Source organism: Cololabis saira, chromosome 12 (genome assembly GCF_033807715.1).
Source record: "Cololabis saira isolate AMF1-May2022 chromosome 12, fColSai1.1, whole genome shotgun sequence".
NCBI lineage: Eukaryota > Metazoa > Chordata > Actinopteri > Beloniformes > Belonidae > Cololabis > Cololabis saira.
This window is the reverse complement of record NC_084598.1, coordinates 4,115,745-4,132,856: the sequence shown is the minus strand read 5'-3', so window position 1 is coordinate 4,132,856 and position 17,112 is coordinate 4,115,745. Positions and strand designations below refer to the sequence as shown.

The window sequence follows — 17,112 nt, the reverse complement described above, 5'->3', positions numbered from 1 at the left end:
ATAAATCCAATGAACTCTTTTGTTTTACCAAGAATATTAAATACTCATTATTGTGCAATTATTAAAGCAGTTAAAATGGCTGAAGATGATTGATTATTGTGACAGCTGCAGAGTAGAAAGGAGTGCATCAGCACAGCGTTTGTTTTGTCAGACCTACATTACTGCGTTAAATGATTGAGCTGTCATGATTCAGCACCAGTTATATGTGTTTGTGAGTGCATTTGTTTGCAGAGCCGTGATTTTGAGCAAGAGAAATATGGCACCTCCATTCTAGTCTTGTGGAAAAATATGGGCAGCACGTCCCATTTTTCCTCAGCCTGTCTGTTTTCCCTTCTATTCCTCGTTTAGTCTGTGAAGTGCCTTAATGAGATAAACACGCAGACATGACTGGTGTCAGAGTGAAACAGGTTATGGAACATTTGGCTGAAAAGTTAGAACTTGGTTTTTCGTACAATTTAGCAAGAAATACAACACACTGATCTGCTATTTGCTTTTCGTAACGTCCATGCTAAGATATACGGGAGAGTATCAGGGCAATGCAGGAGAAAAAATATTTGAGAGGGGAAGATTTTATTGTGCACTTCGAGAAAAAAGTCGAAATGTCGAGAAAAAAGTCGAAATGTCGCGATTAATGGTGAAATACAATTTCTAGAAAAAAGTTGAAATGTCGAGAATAATGTTGAAATACAATTTCAAGAATAAAGTCAGAATTTCGAAACTTTATTCACGAAATTTTTACTTTTTTCTTGACATTTCGACTTTTTTCTCGGAATTGTACCTCAACATTAATCTCGACATTTCAACTTTTTTCTCACAACATTTTCGACTTTTTCTCAAAGTGCATAATGAAAAAGAATCTTCCTCCTCTAAAATATTATTTTCATTTTTCTCCTGCCTGGCCCTGATACTGTTCCGTGAAAAATAAGAAAAGCTAACATATTGTTGAGAAAAACTTTGTATTTAACATATACATGTAAAAGAGACAAATTATGTTCTTTTCTATAGTTAACGCAACTTCTTGAGGTGTTAATGTCTGTGTCATGCTTTGGTCAACAGCTTCCTTCTTAAGCCTGGGATATACTTGCAGTTGGTGCTTGCGTTCGCGTACGTTCACATCCGTTCGCCTGCACCACCAACTGCAACGTCGCTCGTGTAGTACGCAAGGAAAACGCGTCGTAGCGGCGGTAACCGGTTGTTGAAAGCAACAAACTCCATTTCCCAAGATGTTGATCTATTCCCCTAAGTACAAGACCGTGTCTTCAGATATTCACACATTTTAAAACAAGAATGAAATCAGACCAGAGGAGGCAACAGTGAAAGCATGTCAAGTCTCCGAGGGGTCAATACTGCAAGCTCTAATCCTTGTGACATCTGCTGTAGTAGCTGAAGATGGTGTCGTCGATCCACCGGCGGAACTTGGAGACGGCAGTGTAGACTCCTGGAAACTGAGAGTCGGCACAACCTCTCCCCCAGGACACCACGCCGTAGACCCGGCCGTCGCACACCAGCGGGCCGCCCGAGTCCCCCTGGAGACACAGCAGGGAGGATCAAAACATGTCTGTTAACATAAACTGTTGTTTTTTTAAAATAATTATTTGAAAAGACGACATCGATGTGATCAATCAGTTATAGAGGGTCTGCATTGACGTCACTTCCCCACTGGACCAGCCCCCTTACTCTGACTGAGTGGCAGAAATGGCTGCAACCAGTGGAGAAGACGGGATAACAGCTGATTATCAGCTTAAATTAAAGGCAGTTGGACTTGACAGTGACCCGTACAGTTACCAAGAACCAGTGGTCCATGGACATTAATATTTGGTACAGTTACCCCAAGAACCAGTGGTCCATGGACATTAATATTTGGTACAGTTACCAAGAACCAGTGGTCCATGGACATTAATATTTGGTACAGTTACCAAGAACCAGTGGCCCATGGACATTAATATTTGGTACAGTTACCAAGAACCAGTGGTCCATGGACATTAATATTTGGTACAGTTACCAAGAACCAGTGGTCCTTGGACATTAATATTTGGTACAGTTACCAAGAACCAGTGGTCCATGGACATTAATATTTGGTACAGTTACCATGAACCAGTGGTCCATGGACATTAATATTTGGTACAGTTACCAAGAACCAGTGGTCCATGGACATTAATATTTGGTACAGTTACCAAGAACCAGTGGTCCATGGACATTAATATTTGGTACAGTTACCATGAACCAGTGGTCCATGGACATTAATATTTGGTACAGTTACCAAGAACCAGTGGTCCATGGACATTAATATTTGGTACAGTTACCAAGAACCAGTGGTCCATGGACATTAATATTTGGTACAGTTACCAAGAATCAGTGGTCCATGGACATTAATATTTGGTACAGTTACCAAGAACCAGTGCTCCATGGACATTAATATTTGGTACAGTTACCAAGAACCAGTGGTCCATGGACATTAATATTTGGTACAGTTACCAAGAACCAGTGGTCCATGGACATTAATATTTGGTACAGTTACCAAGAACCAGTGGTCCATGGACATTAATATTTGGTACAGTTACCATGAACCAGTGGTCCATGGACATTAATATTTGGTACAGTTACCAAGAACCAGTGGTCCATGGACATTAATATTTGGTACAGTTACCAAGAACCAGTGGTCCATGGACATTAATATTTGGTACAGTTACCATGAACCAGTGGTCCATGGACATTAATATTTGGTACAGTTACCAAGAACCAGTGGTCCATGGACATTAATATTTGGTACAGTTACCAAGAACCAGTGGTCCATGGACATTAATATTTGGTACAGTTACCAAGAATCAGTGGTCCATGGACATTAATATTTGGTACAGTTACCAAGAACCAGTGCTCCATGGACATTAATATTTGGTACAGTTACCAAGAACCAGTGGTCCATGGACATTAATATTTGGTACAGTTACCAAGAACCAGTGGTCCATGGACATTAATATTTGGTACAGTTACCAAGAACCAGTGGTCCATGGACATTAATATTTGGTACAGTTACCAAGAACCAGTGGTCCATGGACATTAATATTTGGTACAGTTACCAAGAACCAGTGGTCCATGGACATTAATATTTGGTACAGTTACCATGAACCAGTGGTCCATGGACATTAATATTTGGTACAGTTACCAAGAACCAGTGGTCCATGGACATTAATATTTGGTACAGTTACCAAGAACCAGTGGTCCATGGACATTAATATTTGGTACAGTTACCAAGAACCAGTGGTCCATGGATATTAATATTTGGCCACGAATCCAGTTTCCTGATATTTATATGTACTTAATTTCTACGCACGAAGCAAATCTTGAAGGCTTACAAAAGTCTTGACGCTTGGTCCGACTTCAAGGCAGGATTTGTTGGTGAAATTAAAGTGATGAGGACACCGAACTTTATGATTTGACCGTTTAACGTTAGCTACCCAAAAATCCAACATTACCAGATACAAAATGGGAACCACAAATCCACGTTTCGATGTCTGGAATCCAGTTGTTTCTGTGAATTGCAGCGATCCATTTGTCTCTCTTAAGATTATTTTTCGTCAGTCTGTAAAACGATAACTCTGATTTCTTGTTAAATCTATGAGTACAGTCGATCCCACAACAACTCTTTCCCATTTTAGATGTTTTCCAGTTGCTCAAACTGAAAGCTTACGCTGACACTCAGTCTTTCTGTCACTCAGTCTTTCTGACACTCAGTCTTTCTGACACTCAGTCTTTCTGACACTCAGTGGGCGTAACCTGCATCTGTGACGTCATGTGCATTCCCTCTATTGAAGTTATTTATCAGTGCGTTGAACTGCGTCCTACAGGATGTTTATCTGTTGGCCAAGTGTCCTAGAATCTACTGACTGAACTATGTTCAGTTTTCTGTTGCATTTGTTTTTCTTTGAGTAGATAAAGAGCCAACGTTTCTCTGGAGATGGATGTTGATCACAGAAAACATTTGGCTGGCTCATCAGAGACCCGCCTCGGGCCTCGGGCCTGCGCGCCACAGACATCCGGCTGAGAAATACTGGGACTGGAAATGTAAACTGCTTGGCCAAAAAACTAAAATCACACAGAAATGTCACAATATGAAACTATAAAGTTTTGTAAAATGTTCTTTTCTATCCACACTGAGTAAAAACATAAATAGATAAGAACGGCATTTCACCTGACAGGCGTCCTTCCCTCCGACGCTGTAGCCGGCACAGAGCATGTTCTCTGTGATGCTGCCGTTAAAAGACTCACTGCGGTTACATTTTTCCGAGGAGATGATGGGGAGCTTGACGGTTCGGAGGGTGGAGGGAATCTGGCCTCCGTTGGGGGAGGTGTATCCCCATCCTGACACCCGACACATTCTTCCCTCGGCTATGGCCGCGTCCTGCCGGGGCAGCAGAGCCACAGAGACGTAGCTGTTCATGTAGACGGGAGCCCTCAGCTGGGGAGATAATAGATAATACGTGGTGATCAGAGGTGTCTTCAGTATTCACATTCATTACTCAGGTAGAAGTATAGATACTAGAGTTTAAAAATACTCCTGTAGAAGTTGAAGTATCAACTCAAGTTTTTTACTCAAGTAAAAGTATAAAAGTACTGGTTTCAAAACTACTTAAAGTATAAAAGTAAAAGTAATGTAAGGGGGAAAATGAATGCATCTTAGTATAATGCAAATATATTAAAGAAGCATATATGTGTACTATTGAGCATTAACATGTGTTTCAGAGAGCAGCAGATATGATGACTAGTTGCCTATAAGTATTGTAATGGTGCAAAAAGTCAAACTTCAGAGGCATGTTATCATTTATCCTAACCTTTATTGGAATGTACATCCAAGTTTAGTTGCAGGAATCTGAGGGAACGGATGTAAGAACAAAACTGGACAAGAACATCTGAAACAACCACAACCAAATTCACTCTATCCGGATGGAGAAATTTAACTGGATAGTTTTTGTTTAAAGGCAGAAATGAAATAGAGTAACGAGGCTGTTTTTAAAATGTAAGGAGTAAAAAGTACAGATAATTTTGTGAAAATGTAAGGAGTAAAAGTAAAAAGTCCAGAAAAATAATTACTCCAGTGAAGTATAGATAACCAAAATTTCTACTTAAGTAAGGTAACGAAGTATTTGTACTTTGTTACTTGACACCTCTGGTGGTGAACACACCAACTGGGGACACATAGAACACATCCAGTTACATCCTCTGATTGGTACAGAAGGAAAAGGAGCTGTACCTTAATGAGCATAATGTCACTGTTGTTGGTGGTGCTGTTGTATTCAGGATAGGGCACCAAAAGCTGAGGCTGGACTTCCTGCTCTGTACCTTCATAAATGGTCAGAGAGTAGTCCCCGGCCACGATCACCATCTGCTTCACCCTGCAGGGGAAAGACAGATTAACGTTTTTTGTTTGTTTGTCGTTCCTTTTTTTTAAAAATGTATTTAGTTATAATCTTTCGAGGTATTGTCATGTACTTGCTTGACTACGTTTACATGCAGTCAAAATTCAGGTTATTGCTAATATTCCGGTTACTGAAACATTGGGAATATTCCGTTTACATGGTAATTAATCATTCGGGATATCTGGATCAAACCAGCGACGCACGGAGAACGTCATGACGCAATCACCATCATTTCCGCTTCTTCTTCCTGTATCCAAATTCAAAACAAATGCTGCTTCACGCAACTTTTCTCTCACCTTCTTGTAAATCTTCTATCCCGGTACTTTCTACCGTCTACAAATGCAGAAATGTTCATATCCTTCATTACATTTATGAAGTGATTAGTCTCCTCCTGGTCTTGGTTTCTCCGTGTTTAGAAGAACTTCCTGGACTCAAAAGACCAGGATTCCTTGTGAACAGAGCATGTGCAGAAAACAAATTCCTGTTCCGTTTGATGGAGATATTCTGTTTAGTGTTTACATGACCCAATATTCAGGTTTTAAAAGGAGTAACCCAGGGGTCATATTGGGGTTTTTAAAAACCTGAATATGAGCAAATTCTAGTTATTCAAAGGGGTTATTGGTGTTTACATGGCCGTGCAAATTCGGGTTATTGCCAATATTTGGGTTATAAAAGGGTTATTGATGCATGGAAACACAGTCCTTGTCTACCTGCTCTCATGGTGCGTCTCTCTCCCTCTAGTTGTTTTGTGTTTATGAAATAAGAATGGAAATGAGGATTTGTGAAAATATGAATTTTAGTGTATACATAAAGGATAGTGAGGTTTAAGGGAGGTAAGAGGGGAGGGAGGTAACGGGGGTTAGAAGGTGTTTAAAGGCATGTTAGGCCTCTCTTTGTTTTGTTTGTTGTTGGTGTTTAGATATGTCCTTTTAATATTTTTTTCCTTTTTGTGTATATGTGGAGGTTGGTGTCTGTCTTATGTCTATATGTATTTTAGTTGTTTTTTAGGGCCCGAGCACCTTCAGTGCGAAGGCCCTATTGTATTTGCAGGAATTCTTTGTATTATTTTTCTGACAAAAGGAAGGCCTTTTTCCCCCCTAAACATGCCCAAAAAGTCACCAAATTTTGCATGCAAGTCAGGCCTGGCGAAAAATTTGATATTTTATGGTTTGCATTAATGGGCCTGGCAAAGTGGCTCAACAGCGCCCCCTTGAAAACTTTGTGCCTCAAGCCCCACGATACGATTTGACTTACATGCACGAAAATCGGTACACACCTGTATCATGGCACAACTTAAAGAAAAGTCTCTTGGCGTCATGCCCGAAACCGAACAGGATGTCGGCCATTTTGAATTAGTCGTGTTATTTTGGCGAAATTTATGCCATTCCTTCGGCAGTTAATACGGCCCGAACCGTAACGTGCCCCCAAGTGTGTTATACATCAAAATGTGCGTCTCCATCCTCCGACACCACGCATTACTTTTCTCTTTCAAAAGTGTTACCGTGGGGACGCTAGACGCCAAAAAGCCCGCCCACCCTTCATCTGATTGGTTCCGACAGAAAAAACTTTGCGCCTCAAGCCCCATAATACGGTTTGACGTACATGAACGAAAATCGGTACACTTCTTTATCATGTCTTTACTTAAAGAAAAGTCTCTTGGCGCCATGGCCGAAACCGAACAGGAAGTCGGCCATTTTGAACATTCTTAATTAATCGCGTAATTTTGGAGCAATATATGCCATTCCTTCGAGATTTAATACGGCCCGAACCGTATCGTGAACCCAGATGTGTTATACATCAAAATGTGCGTCTCCATCCTGCGACTACGCGCATTACTTTTCTCTTTCAAAAGTGTTACCGTGGCGACGCTAGACGCCAAAAAGCGCGCCACCCTTCATCTGATTGGTCCATATTTGATAGTTCACCAAAAGTCACCAAACTTTGCATGCAAGCCAGGCCTGGCGATACATTTGATATTTCATGGTTTGCATTAATGGGCGTGGCAAAATGGCTCAACAGCGCCCCCCGGGAAAACTTTGTGCCTCAAGCCCCATAATACGGTTTGACGTACATGCACAAAAATCAGAACACACCTGTATCATGTCGCAACTTAAAAAAAATTCTCTTGGCGCCATGGCCGAAACCGAACAGAAAGTCAGCCATTTTGAAATAATTGTGTAAATTTGGCGCAATTTATGCCATTCCTTAGGCAATTAATACGGCCCGAAAAAAGTCACCAAATTTTGCATGCAAGCCAGGCCTGGTGATAAATTTGATATTTCATGGTTTGCATTAATGGGCGTGGCCTAACGGCTCAACAGCGCCCCCTAGAATAATTTTCTCTGCCATAACTTTGGAAAGGTTTGACATAAAGAGTCGTGGGTGGCGTCATGGGACTCGGTATTGAGTCCTTGACCATAATTGGTGAAAATTAGCCCCGCCCCTTCTTCTGATTGGTTGTCCCGATTTTCTGCTATAACTTTTGAATGGTTTGACATAGGAAGTCGTGGGTGGTGTCATTTCTGATATGCTTATGGGGGGCGGTGGCCGTGAGTGCGAGGGCCCGTTCATCGCTGCTTGCAGCTTTAATTTGTTATTGTTATACTGAACTTCACTATGGTGTGGCACATTATAGAAAAATAAAGTATATATAAAAAAAAAGAAAGAGAGATTAAACTTCAGGCATAATCGTCCGGTTTGAAAAAGGTGCAAGACATTTAATCCTGACTGATAAATCACAAGTCATCCATCAAGTCATACATTTTAGTCATCGCAGAATTTTTAACATTCACAAAAAACGTTCCTATTAATCATCCAAGATTTATATCAAATGAATTCACTGCAGGAAATGCTGCCTTTCCTTGTTTTTCTTCTTGTCTTCTTTCTTTTGCTCTGTTTGTTTGCGTGTGTGCTCTAAAGTTCGTCGGATCAACCCTGCTGTTCTGAGGGGAAAAGGTGAAGTGGCTTTTTTATTTCTGTTTTATTCATGAACATCAACTACATACTGTATATAAAGAAGTATAAATACTTCATACAGAGTTATCAGTGGCAGGTTTGACAAATGAAACAGAAGTCTAAGTTTACATCTCGTCATTGTGATCTTTGATCTTTTTGTTTGCATGCTGTGAAATTCAAACTTTCAGGGTCCTCATTCTGCACGCCTGCTGCTCGGGAATATTCAGAGCCACGTGATCATCAACACCGTTATTATACAGCCGGAACAGGAGCAGAAATTACAATTGCTCACCAGATGAGGGAGGATGAGGGAGGATGGCATCCCCCCTGAAATAAAAACCAAATCATCCTCCTGTAAAACTGCCATCCCTCCTTTCCATCCCTTATGTCATTTCATCAATGAATGTAGTTTTACTGCTATTTCAACATTTAGAGTCATCACCAGAAAAATAACACCAGAAAAATAACTTTATTTGACAATTTTCACCTGAAACAGACAAGATTTATCTTCTCATTACAAGCAAAAAAATCCTGTTCCACTGGCAGATTTTTTCACTTATTTTAAGTGAAAATCTACTTGAAACAGGTGAAAATTGTTGTTTTTTCCAGTGATGAGTCTTGTTTTAAGTGTAATAAGATTGTTTTACTAAAATGAGACATTTTAACTAGAAATAAGACAAATATTCTTGTTAAGATTGTGAGTTTTTGCAGTGATCCATTTTACTTATCCTGTGAAGGACAGAGTCATATTGATAAGTTCAGAAAAGTGTTTTTTATTGTTGTGTTTTGATGTATTTGATGTAAGCCCAGTGGATATTTAAAGCTTACAGAAGGCTGCATTTAACTGCTGCTATGTCATTCCTGCAGTATTTCTGCAGGTGTTTTGGTCACTGCTATTATTTGTAATATATTATATTATTTGTAATCAGCACAAATGAATAAAATAAATAAATAAAATCCACCACCCCCCCTGATTTTTCTTTACAACTCGAGTACTGCATATAGGGCCCGATTTACTAAGATCCTAAATAAAGAGTACTAAATTGCGTGTGCACTGAAAAAGCTTGCGCGTGCAGTTGTTGCGTGGTTTGCGAGTGATCAACTAAGATTGCGTGCGCAATTGATAACAGGTGCAAACTGCAGTATTTAAATGAGGTGTTGCGTGTCTTAAGGTTTGCGCAGTCTGGATGGAAAGCACAGTCACAAGTCACAAGCGCAAAATGAAATTGAACGAGTTGGAGTTGGAGATATTAGTGGAAGAGGCAAATAAACACATTCATGAACTACAGCAAAGACATTTAAACATTACCAAAAGAAACGCAATATCGGAGAAAACCTGCGATAGAATAAATGCAGTTGGTAACACAAAAAACGGAAAAACGTCTGGTTTTTCATATTTCAATTTTAGGCACAGATCAAAAATACGAAATAGAAAAACGGGCCACAGGACTGAATTTGATTTTAATATTTAATTGGTCGGGTTTGTGTGACCCGGCGGTGCTCGGCATGATCTGAGGAGAAAAAGACAATCAGACACAGAGCTGGAGAGCGCTTTGATTCATCTATTTATGAGTTAAGTTTTTATTCAGATGTCCACAGTATATTGCAAATATTATATATTATATAGCAAACACTGACAGTAAATGTGTGACAGACGGGACCATCATCCGAAAGAAGAGAAGTGTTCAGAACAGCGCACAGCGCACACTACAGGCTGATTTATGGTTCCGCGTCACACCAACGCAGAACCGATGGGGTAATCTACGCGGCGACGCACAAGGCACCGCGACCTTACGCGTCGGTTACGCCGTCGATTTAACGCAGAACCATAATTCAGGCGAAGTCTCTGCGCTGATCCTGACACAGCGGGTCGGAGCGGATTTGGTCATGATGTTTAACCTGTGTTTTGTGATTAATAAGCACGGGTTTTAATTAAATATAATTTACAAAGGATGATTTCACGTTCAATAAGATAAGTAATCAATAAAATACAAAGTTTTGGCACAAAGGCTTGACCTGCTTGTGGGCGAGTGGAGGGGGGCACAATAAGAGAAGGTGGCAAGATATAAGGCGAAGAACTAAAGAAAAAGTGGCCTTAAATAAAACTTGTGCAACCATTTTTAAAATAGCATGCAGCAGAATAAAGACTCTCTCTCTGCGTATTCTTTGATTTTGGATGTCGCCTCCTTGCCACAATAACAGCAGCAGCAGATTAGCACCTTCCTTTCGAACGTATTAAATACAGACGCAATCCCAATACGCGCAACTACTTTCAGGCTTGGTAAATCTCATTGCGCGTGGTAAATGGAGCAATTTGCATCTTCCCCTCCCAGTATTTAGCGCGTTCTGGCAGGAACGCCCCATATTGATTATTCATCAGGGCAAAAGTACTAACTGAATTGCGTGTGCAATTTTGCGCATTTCAGAGACGCAATCCTCTTTGCACGCTGTTAGTAGATCAGCTGGCACTTTGGTTTGCGGGTGCTGTCAAGTTTGCACACGTTTTAACACACGCAAACCTTTAGTAAATCGGGCCCATAGTGTAATGAGTGAAGGTCTTTGGGGATTTACTTCTGCTGACTACAATCAGAGACAGCAGGGAGTCGTAACTGAAAGCATTAATGATGGATGATTCTGCGCGTTCATTCGTCTGTTTCACTAAACCCAGAAGGATTATTTAAAGTAGCCGAGGTTTCTGCCACAAAAAAAAAAAACAAACTAAGCTCAAAGGTGGCATTAATTACAGTTTATTACGCAAATGCTTTTCTTGCTGACTTGAAACACACAGAGCTGTATGCAAAGAAAAGAAGAGGGACACAATAGGTTTTGCCCAGTTAAACACCGAGTAGTTTAAAAAGGTTTATATTTAGAGTAGTATGTCTTCCTGACGTCAACGTCGTCTCACTCTGTGTTTTATTTAAAAGAACTACCGGTACACTAAAACCTGGGGATGAAAGAAGCTAGAATAATTGATAATATGTCTCATCACCCCCCTACACAACCCTGTGGGAATTGAGTATTGTAAATTTAAGTGTTGACTATTCAAGCTTTAAGTACTCACTGCATTTTTGAAGCAAATTCCTGACCAGGTTGTTCCAAGAATTGGATGTAATTAGAGTCTTATTGGCTCATAATTGGATTGAATTAGAGTGTATTCAATTAAACTTGTATTAAACTTGTTTGCTTTCTGTGCTCTGAGATGGCTTCTGCTGTGAATCGGCCTTAAACAAATTAACTGAATTGAATTGAGTAATTAAATTACAGGCAGAAGATGAGAGACTATCATTTACATGAAGACATTCATTTTTGAGTGGATTAACATTCCATGGAAATTTCCTGACGTATCACAAGCGTGTGTACTAAAATATACACAAGGGCAGCGGAGAAATGTCAGAGACACTGCGACAGGTTGGACGTTGGAGGAGCGGGCCAGGGCCCGGGTTTGAGTTGACCGGCACTTTATGACAAAAGTGAAAAAGGAAAAAGAAAAGGAAATGTTGGGAATAGATTGTGCTTCATAATTCAATGTAATCCTGATGGCAATTTTTATTTTAAGATAATTCTGAACTGTTTTTTTTTTTTTTTTGCTTTAAATTAAAAACTCCATCCCTCCATCCATCCATCCCTCCATCCATCCATCCCTCCATCCATCCATCCCTCCATCCATCCATGGGATGGATGGATGGACACCACCATCATGCCTGTGTCAGATTCCTGCAGCAAAGGGCTCCATTGTGTGCAGATATCAATTTCACCTGCTTCCTTTCTGTCCTGATAATTTGCAGAACTGGCTTTAATTCCTGGAACTGACGATGAAAATCCCAACAGAAACACTTTTTAGCCATTCCGTGTAAATAAAATATTAAAATTTTTCTTTTTTTTTTCTCCTGCCTGGCCCTAAAAAAATAAAAAGCATAAAAAAAGTTTTTTATTTCACTTTCACCCGGGGGCAGGAGTGCTTGCAGAGCTTGTTAACAGATGGCGTAATCCTGGTCATGTGACTGTGAAGGATCCCCTCTGCACCTGAGATGTTGTAATGTTTGTTGGAAGTCCGTGCTGTCAGTGACTACGTTTACATGCAGTCAAAATTCAGGTTATTGCTAATATTCCGGTTACTGAAACATTGGGAATATTCCGTTTACATGGTAATTAATCATTTGGGATATCTGAATCAAACCAGCGACGCACGGAGAACATCATGACGCAATTACCGTCATTTCCGCTTCTTCTTCCTGTATCCAAATTCAAAACAAATGCTGCTTCACGCAACTTTTCTCTCATCTTCTTATAAATCTTCTATCCCGGTACTTTCTACCGTCTACAAATGCAGAAATGTTCATATCCTTCATTACATTTATGAAGTGATTAGTCTCCTCCTGGTCTTGTGTTTCTCCGTGTTTATAAGAACTTCCTGGACTCAAAAGACCAGGCTTCCTTGTGAACAGAGCATGTGCAGAAAACAAATTCCTGTTCCGTTTGATGGGGATATTCTGTTTGGTGTTTACATGACCCAATATTCAGGTTTTAAAAGGAGTAACCCAGGGCTCATATTCAGGTTTTTAAAAACCGGAATATGAGCAAATTCAGGTTATTCAAAGGGATTATTGGTGTTTACATGGCCGTGCAAAACCGGGTTATTGCTAATATTTGGGTTTTAAAAGGGTTATTGATGCATGGAAACGCAGTGATTGTCTACTGAGAGAATTCCCCTGCGATACCTGCCGTTGCACATGTGATGTCATCACCACAGTTGTTGCCAGGGAGGAAACAGGACACTCAAATGCATTCACCATGATCTCTGGAGATTAAACACGCCTGCTGTCTGCAAGTTTATGGCGATAAATGAAGTGTTTTTCAAATCAGTTCAATTCAATCATTATGTAAAGTCATTTAGGAAAACAACGACTGGCTGCGACCCGGGATTTATTCAGCAACTTCATCAAGTTTATGTTTTGGCAACCTCTCCTCTCTTGTATGGTAAATCAAAAGAACAAAAATAGCTCACCCAATGTCACAGTGTGCCGCTGTGATCACCCAGAATCTATTTATCAAGAAGCCCCCGCAGAAGTGTTGGCGGTCCGTCGTCTGTATCGACACTATGTACTTGATGGAATGTGGGACTGGTGCGTAGCCTCCCACTATGCGCTCCTGCGGAAAGTTTTGACCTGCAACACATACAGAGTTTAGGATGAAGATCAACTCTGACATGATTTACAGAAAGAGACACGGCGGTGCTTTTATCACCGCAGCTGCAGCATCAGCGGGAACAATACAAGTCATAAAGAAAACAACAGAAGACTGCGCTGCACAGATGCCTCTCGCTCAGCAGATCGATGAAAAACAATCTCATCTCTGAGGTGCATTGATTCACTGGGAGGGAGAATCTCACCGTTATTATCTATCTGCTGTTAACAGTTTGGATTTCTAGTCTTTTCTTTGCAGGTGTCTGAATAAAAGCAGTGTCAGGATTATATGTAGATGGATTTATTGAAAGTGCAGAGACAGAGAGAGCAAAGGGTCATAGGGCAGGACTTTTATTTATTTCGGTCAATCAAAAACATAAAAATCAACAAACAAGATAACACAGGTTTTTCCCTGGTTAACATTGTGATTATTTTGACTGAAAAGGTCTGGGCTTGAAGCAGAAAGCTGATCTTGCCCACCTTTTAACAGAATAGAATATACAAGAAGAACAAATGAAGTATCACGAGGCTACACAAAATAATAATAATAATAATAATAATAATAATAATAATAATAATAATAATAATAGCTTAAATAACTGTAATAATAGTAATAATAATAATAATAATAGCTTAAATAACTGTAATAATAGTAATAATAATAATAATAATAGCTTAAATAACTGTAATAATAGTAGTAATAATAATAATAATAATATAATAATAGTAGTAATAATAATAATAATAGCTTAAATAACTGTAATAATAGTAATAATAATGATAATAATAATAATGATAGCTCTGAAAACAGAAAGTGAAAAGATGCTAAGGAAACCGACAAAACCAATTTAAGTTGTCATTTCATCTCATGCATGTGTACATTCTTCTTTGTTTGCTTATATAAGTGTCCATTACCTTTGCTTGAGTAATATCTTGTATGCTTTTATTGACTTTTCTAGTTTAAGGTCGTTATCTAATGAGTTCCACAGTTTTACTCCTAAAACAGATAAACATGTGCCTTTGTATTTGTTCTTATTGCTGTTGTGTCAAACATGTAGTAGCCTCCATACATCAGGGCCTGCTCCACTGAGCTGTCCACTTCCTCATCGCTCAAATCCTTTAAATACGTCAACAAGCTTCTTCCTGAGCAAAGGAGACTGGGCAAAAAATATACTATAGGAAGGGGATTTATAGTGCAATGTGCGTGTATGGAAGTCCCTTCCTCAAAACCGGTGTGAAGCATGGAAAAGTTTGAAAATACAAGTGGAAATAGAGCAAAAACACAGAACATGGACATTGAAAGAAAAGAAACAATTAAAACAGTGAATCAGTGCCCATACAGTATGTAGATTTAAGTAGCTCGTAATGTAATTTCACTTTGAGAAGACGACTGTGGGAAGTCATTCTTCACACTCAGCTGTGGTAAAGCTAGAAAATAGAAAAAAATAGATTCATTGACTTAAGTATCTCTGACTGATTGATAATGGAATGTTGTATTACATTCAGTAGAAATCCCCGTCAGAGATGAAACAAGTCCTCATTCTAGTCCCAGATATTGATCTCAAGCTACAAGGAGCAACGGTCATGCCCGTCTAGAGCTAGAGGGAAGCTTTATATGCCAGACACAGTATGGATTAGTGTCTGAGATCAAAACACACACACACGCTGCTGCATGAGCAAACATTATGGAAGACATTTTATTCTGGATCATCTACTTTTAAATGGAACTGAATCAAATTTCCTAGTTTTTTAAGGTTTCTCAAACATATAATTAAGATAATATACAGTTTATATATATATATATATATATATATATATATATATATATATATATATATATATATATATATATATATATATATATATATATATATATATATATATATATATAGAGAGAGAGAGAGAGAGAGTGAGAGAGAAAGAGAGAGAGAGAGAGAGATATTCTTTTTTATTTTTCCCAAACATTTGTGTGTTTTCCTCTGCCTTATCTCAGATATTAGGTGTCTCCTGATATGTTTTATCTTTGTGAGATAATATATTGGCACAAAAGAGGGTGTCACCCATAATTACTCATTGTTATTCGTAATGTCAGCCTTTATCTATTGTTACTGAGGTTTCAAGTTGTGTGAGTGAATAAGCTCACTTTTACAGCCTTTTTCTTTTCAAATCCTCGTCCTCTCAGAAAAACAGCATCGCTGTGCAGGATGACTCTGCTCAGGCTGATTACTAGGGTCTTAATAATATTAAAGTTTAACCAAATTGAACCAAATCAAATGTAATCAAATGTTATTCAACTCCATTTGCAGTACATAACTCCCAAAGCAGTGGCAATAATAGCAAAGGAAGTTACACTAAACTTCATCTTACAAATAACACAAAGATACAAATAATACTGTCCCATATTTTGTTTTTTGAAATCACATCTCTGAAAGTCTGTGGTAAACTCATCTTCCTTGCCGTGGTGAATGATTTAAAGAAGTTAGATGCTCGGTCTAGACATAAAAGCCTCTGAGTTACTGAGTTTTTCTTCTAGTCAAGTATCAAAATTACAAATCCCAAAGAGTCCTAAAGGACGTTTAATAGAAACACACTTCATAAAAGAAGCCTTACTAATGTATGAATTACAAATTAATTCAGACTTACTAACTCTTACTAACTTTTCCAGGATGATGGGAAACATTTTGATTTAAAAAACGCTTAAGCTTCGCTTAAACATGCAATTTCAAAGTGAACAAAGCGTACTTACCGCTGAGAGCCAGGACTTCCAGGAGGATACAGAGCAGTAAAGATGGCAGGTCCATAGTGAGACGAAGGGAAGTCTCCACACAGCGAGAGGCTTAACCTGCGTACCTGTCTGCTCTTAATGGAAGCATCTCACCTGCACTCTCGGGTTTCTTATAGTTTCCATTTCCGTTTCCATGGCCACGTCCTTGCCTAAGGCCGATATATAATTGAAGCCTCTTCAGGCTTCATTTATGGCTCTCTTTTCTTACTCCGATGACCTACTCCACTTGTACAATATATAATCATTGATTATGAAATCACCCAGTTTGTTGCTGGTTAGTTTACCTGCACAAAAAAGCTTGATACAATGTGATGAGCCTGTTATTGGGACCTATATGCTGATATTTCAGCCCAGCCCCTCTTTGACATACCCTGACTATGTGCGATGGATGGATTACACTGCAAAAACTCAAAATCTTACCAGGAATATTTGTCTTATTTCTAGTTAAAATGTCTCATTTTTAGTCAAAAAAATCTCATTACATTTAAAACAAGAGTCATTACCAGAAAAATAACTTGTTATTTGACAATTTTCACCTGTTTCAAGTAAATTTTCACTTGAAATAAGTAGAAAAATCTGCCAGTGGGACAAGATTTATCTTCTCATTACAAGCAAAAAAATCTTGTTCCACTGGCAGATTTTTCTACTTATTTTAAGTGAAAATCTACTTGAAACAGGTGAAAATTGTTGTTTTTTCCAGTGATGAATCTTGTTTTAAGTGTAATGAGATTTTTTTTTACTAAAAATGAGACATTTTAACTAGAAATAAGACAAA

At 39.0% G+C, this 17,112-nt stretch overlaps 1 protein-coding gene across 1 annotated transcript; it reads right to left on the bottom strand.

The window, feature by feature from the left end:
* Positions 1 to 795: 795 nt before the first annotated feature.
* Positions 796 to 16,409, bottom strand: zmp:0000001088 (trypsin-3). Its single transcript, XM_061735208.1, has 5 exons — positions 16,299 to 16,409; positions 13,375 to 13,534; positions 5,249 to 5,390; positions 4,190 to 4,456; positions 796 to 1,526 (listed from the first exon to the last, which is right to left on the bottom strand). The coding sequence occupies exons 1-5, from the start codon at positions 16,351 to 16,353 to the stop codon at positions 1,356 to 1,358; spliced, it is 795 nt and encodes a 264-aa protein (XP_061591192.1). The 5' UTR covers positions 16,354 to 16,409; the 3' UTR covers positions 796 to 1,355.
* Positions 16,410 to 17,112: the final 703 nt, after the last annotated feature.

Excerpts from the sequence above, each read along its gene's own strand:
- zmp:0000001088 (XM_061735208.1), bottom strand. The coding sequence starts at position 16,353 with ATGGACCTGCCATCTTTACTGCTCTGTATCCTCCTGGAAGTCCTGGCT. Across the intron at positions 13,535-16,298 it reads GGAAGTCCTGGCTCTCAGCG|GTCAAAACTTTCCGCAGGAG; the intron begins GTAAGTACGCTT and ends TATGTGTTGCAG. Across the intron at positions 1,527-4,189 it reads GAGGGAAGGACGCCTGTCAG|GGGGACTCGGGCGGCCCGCT; the intron begins GTGAAATGCCGT and ends CTGTGTCTCCAG.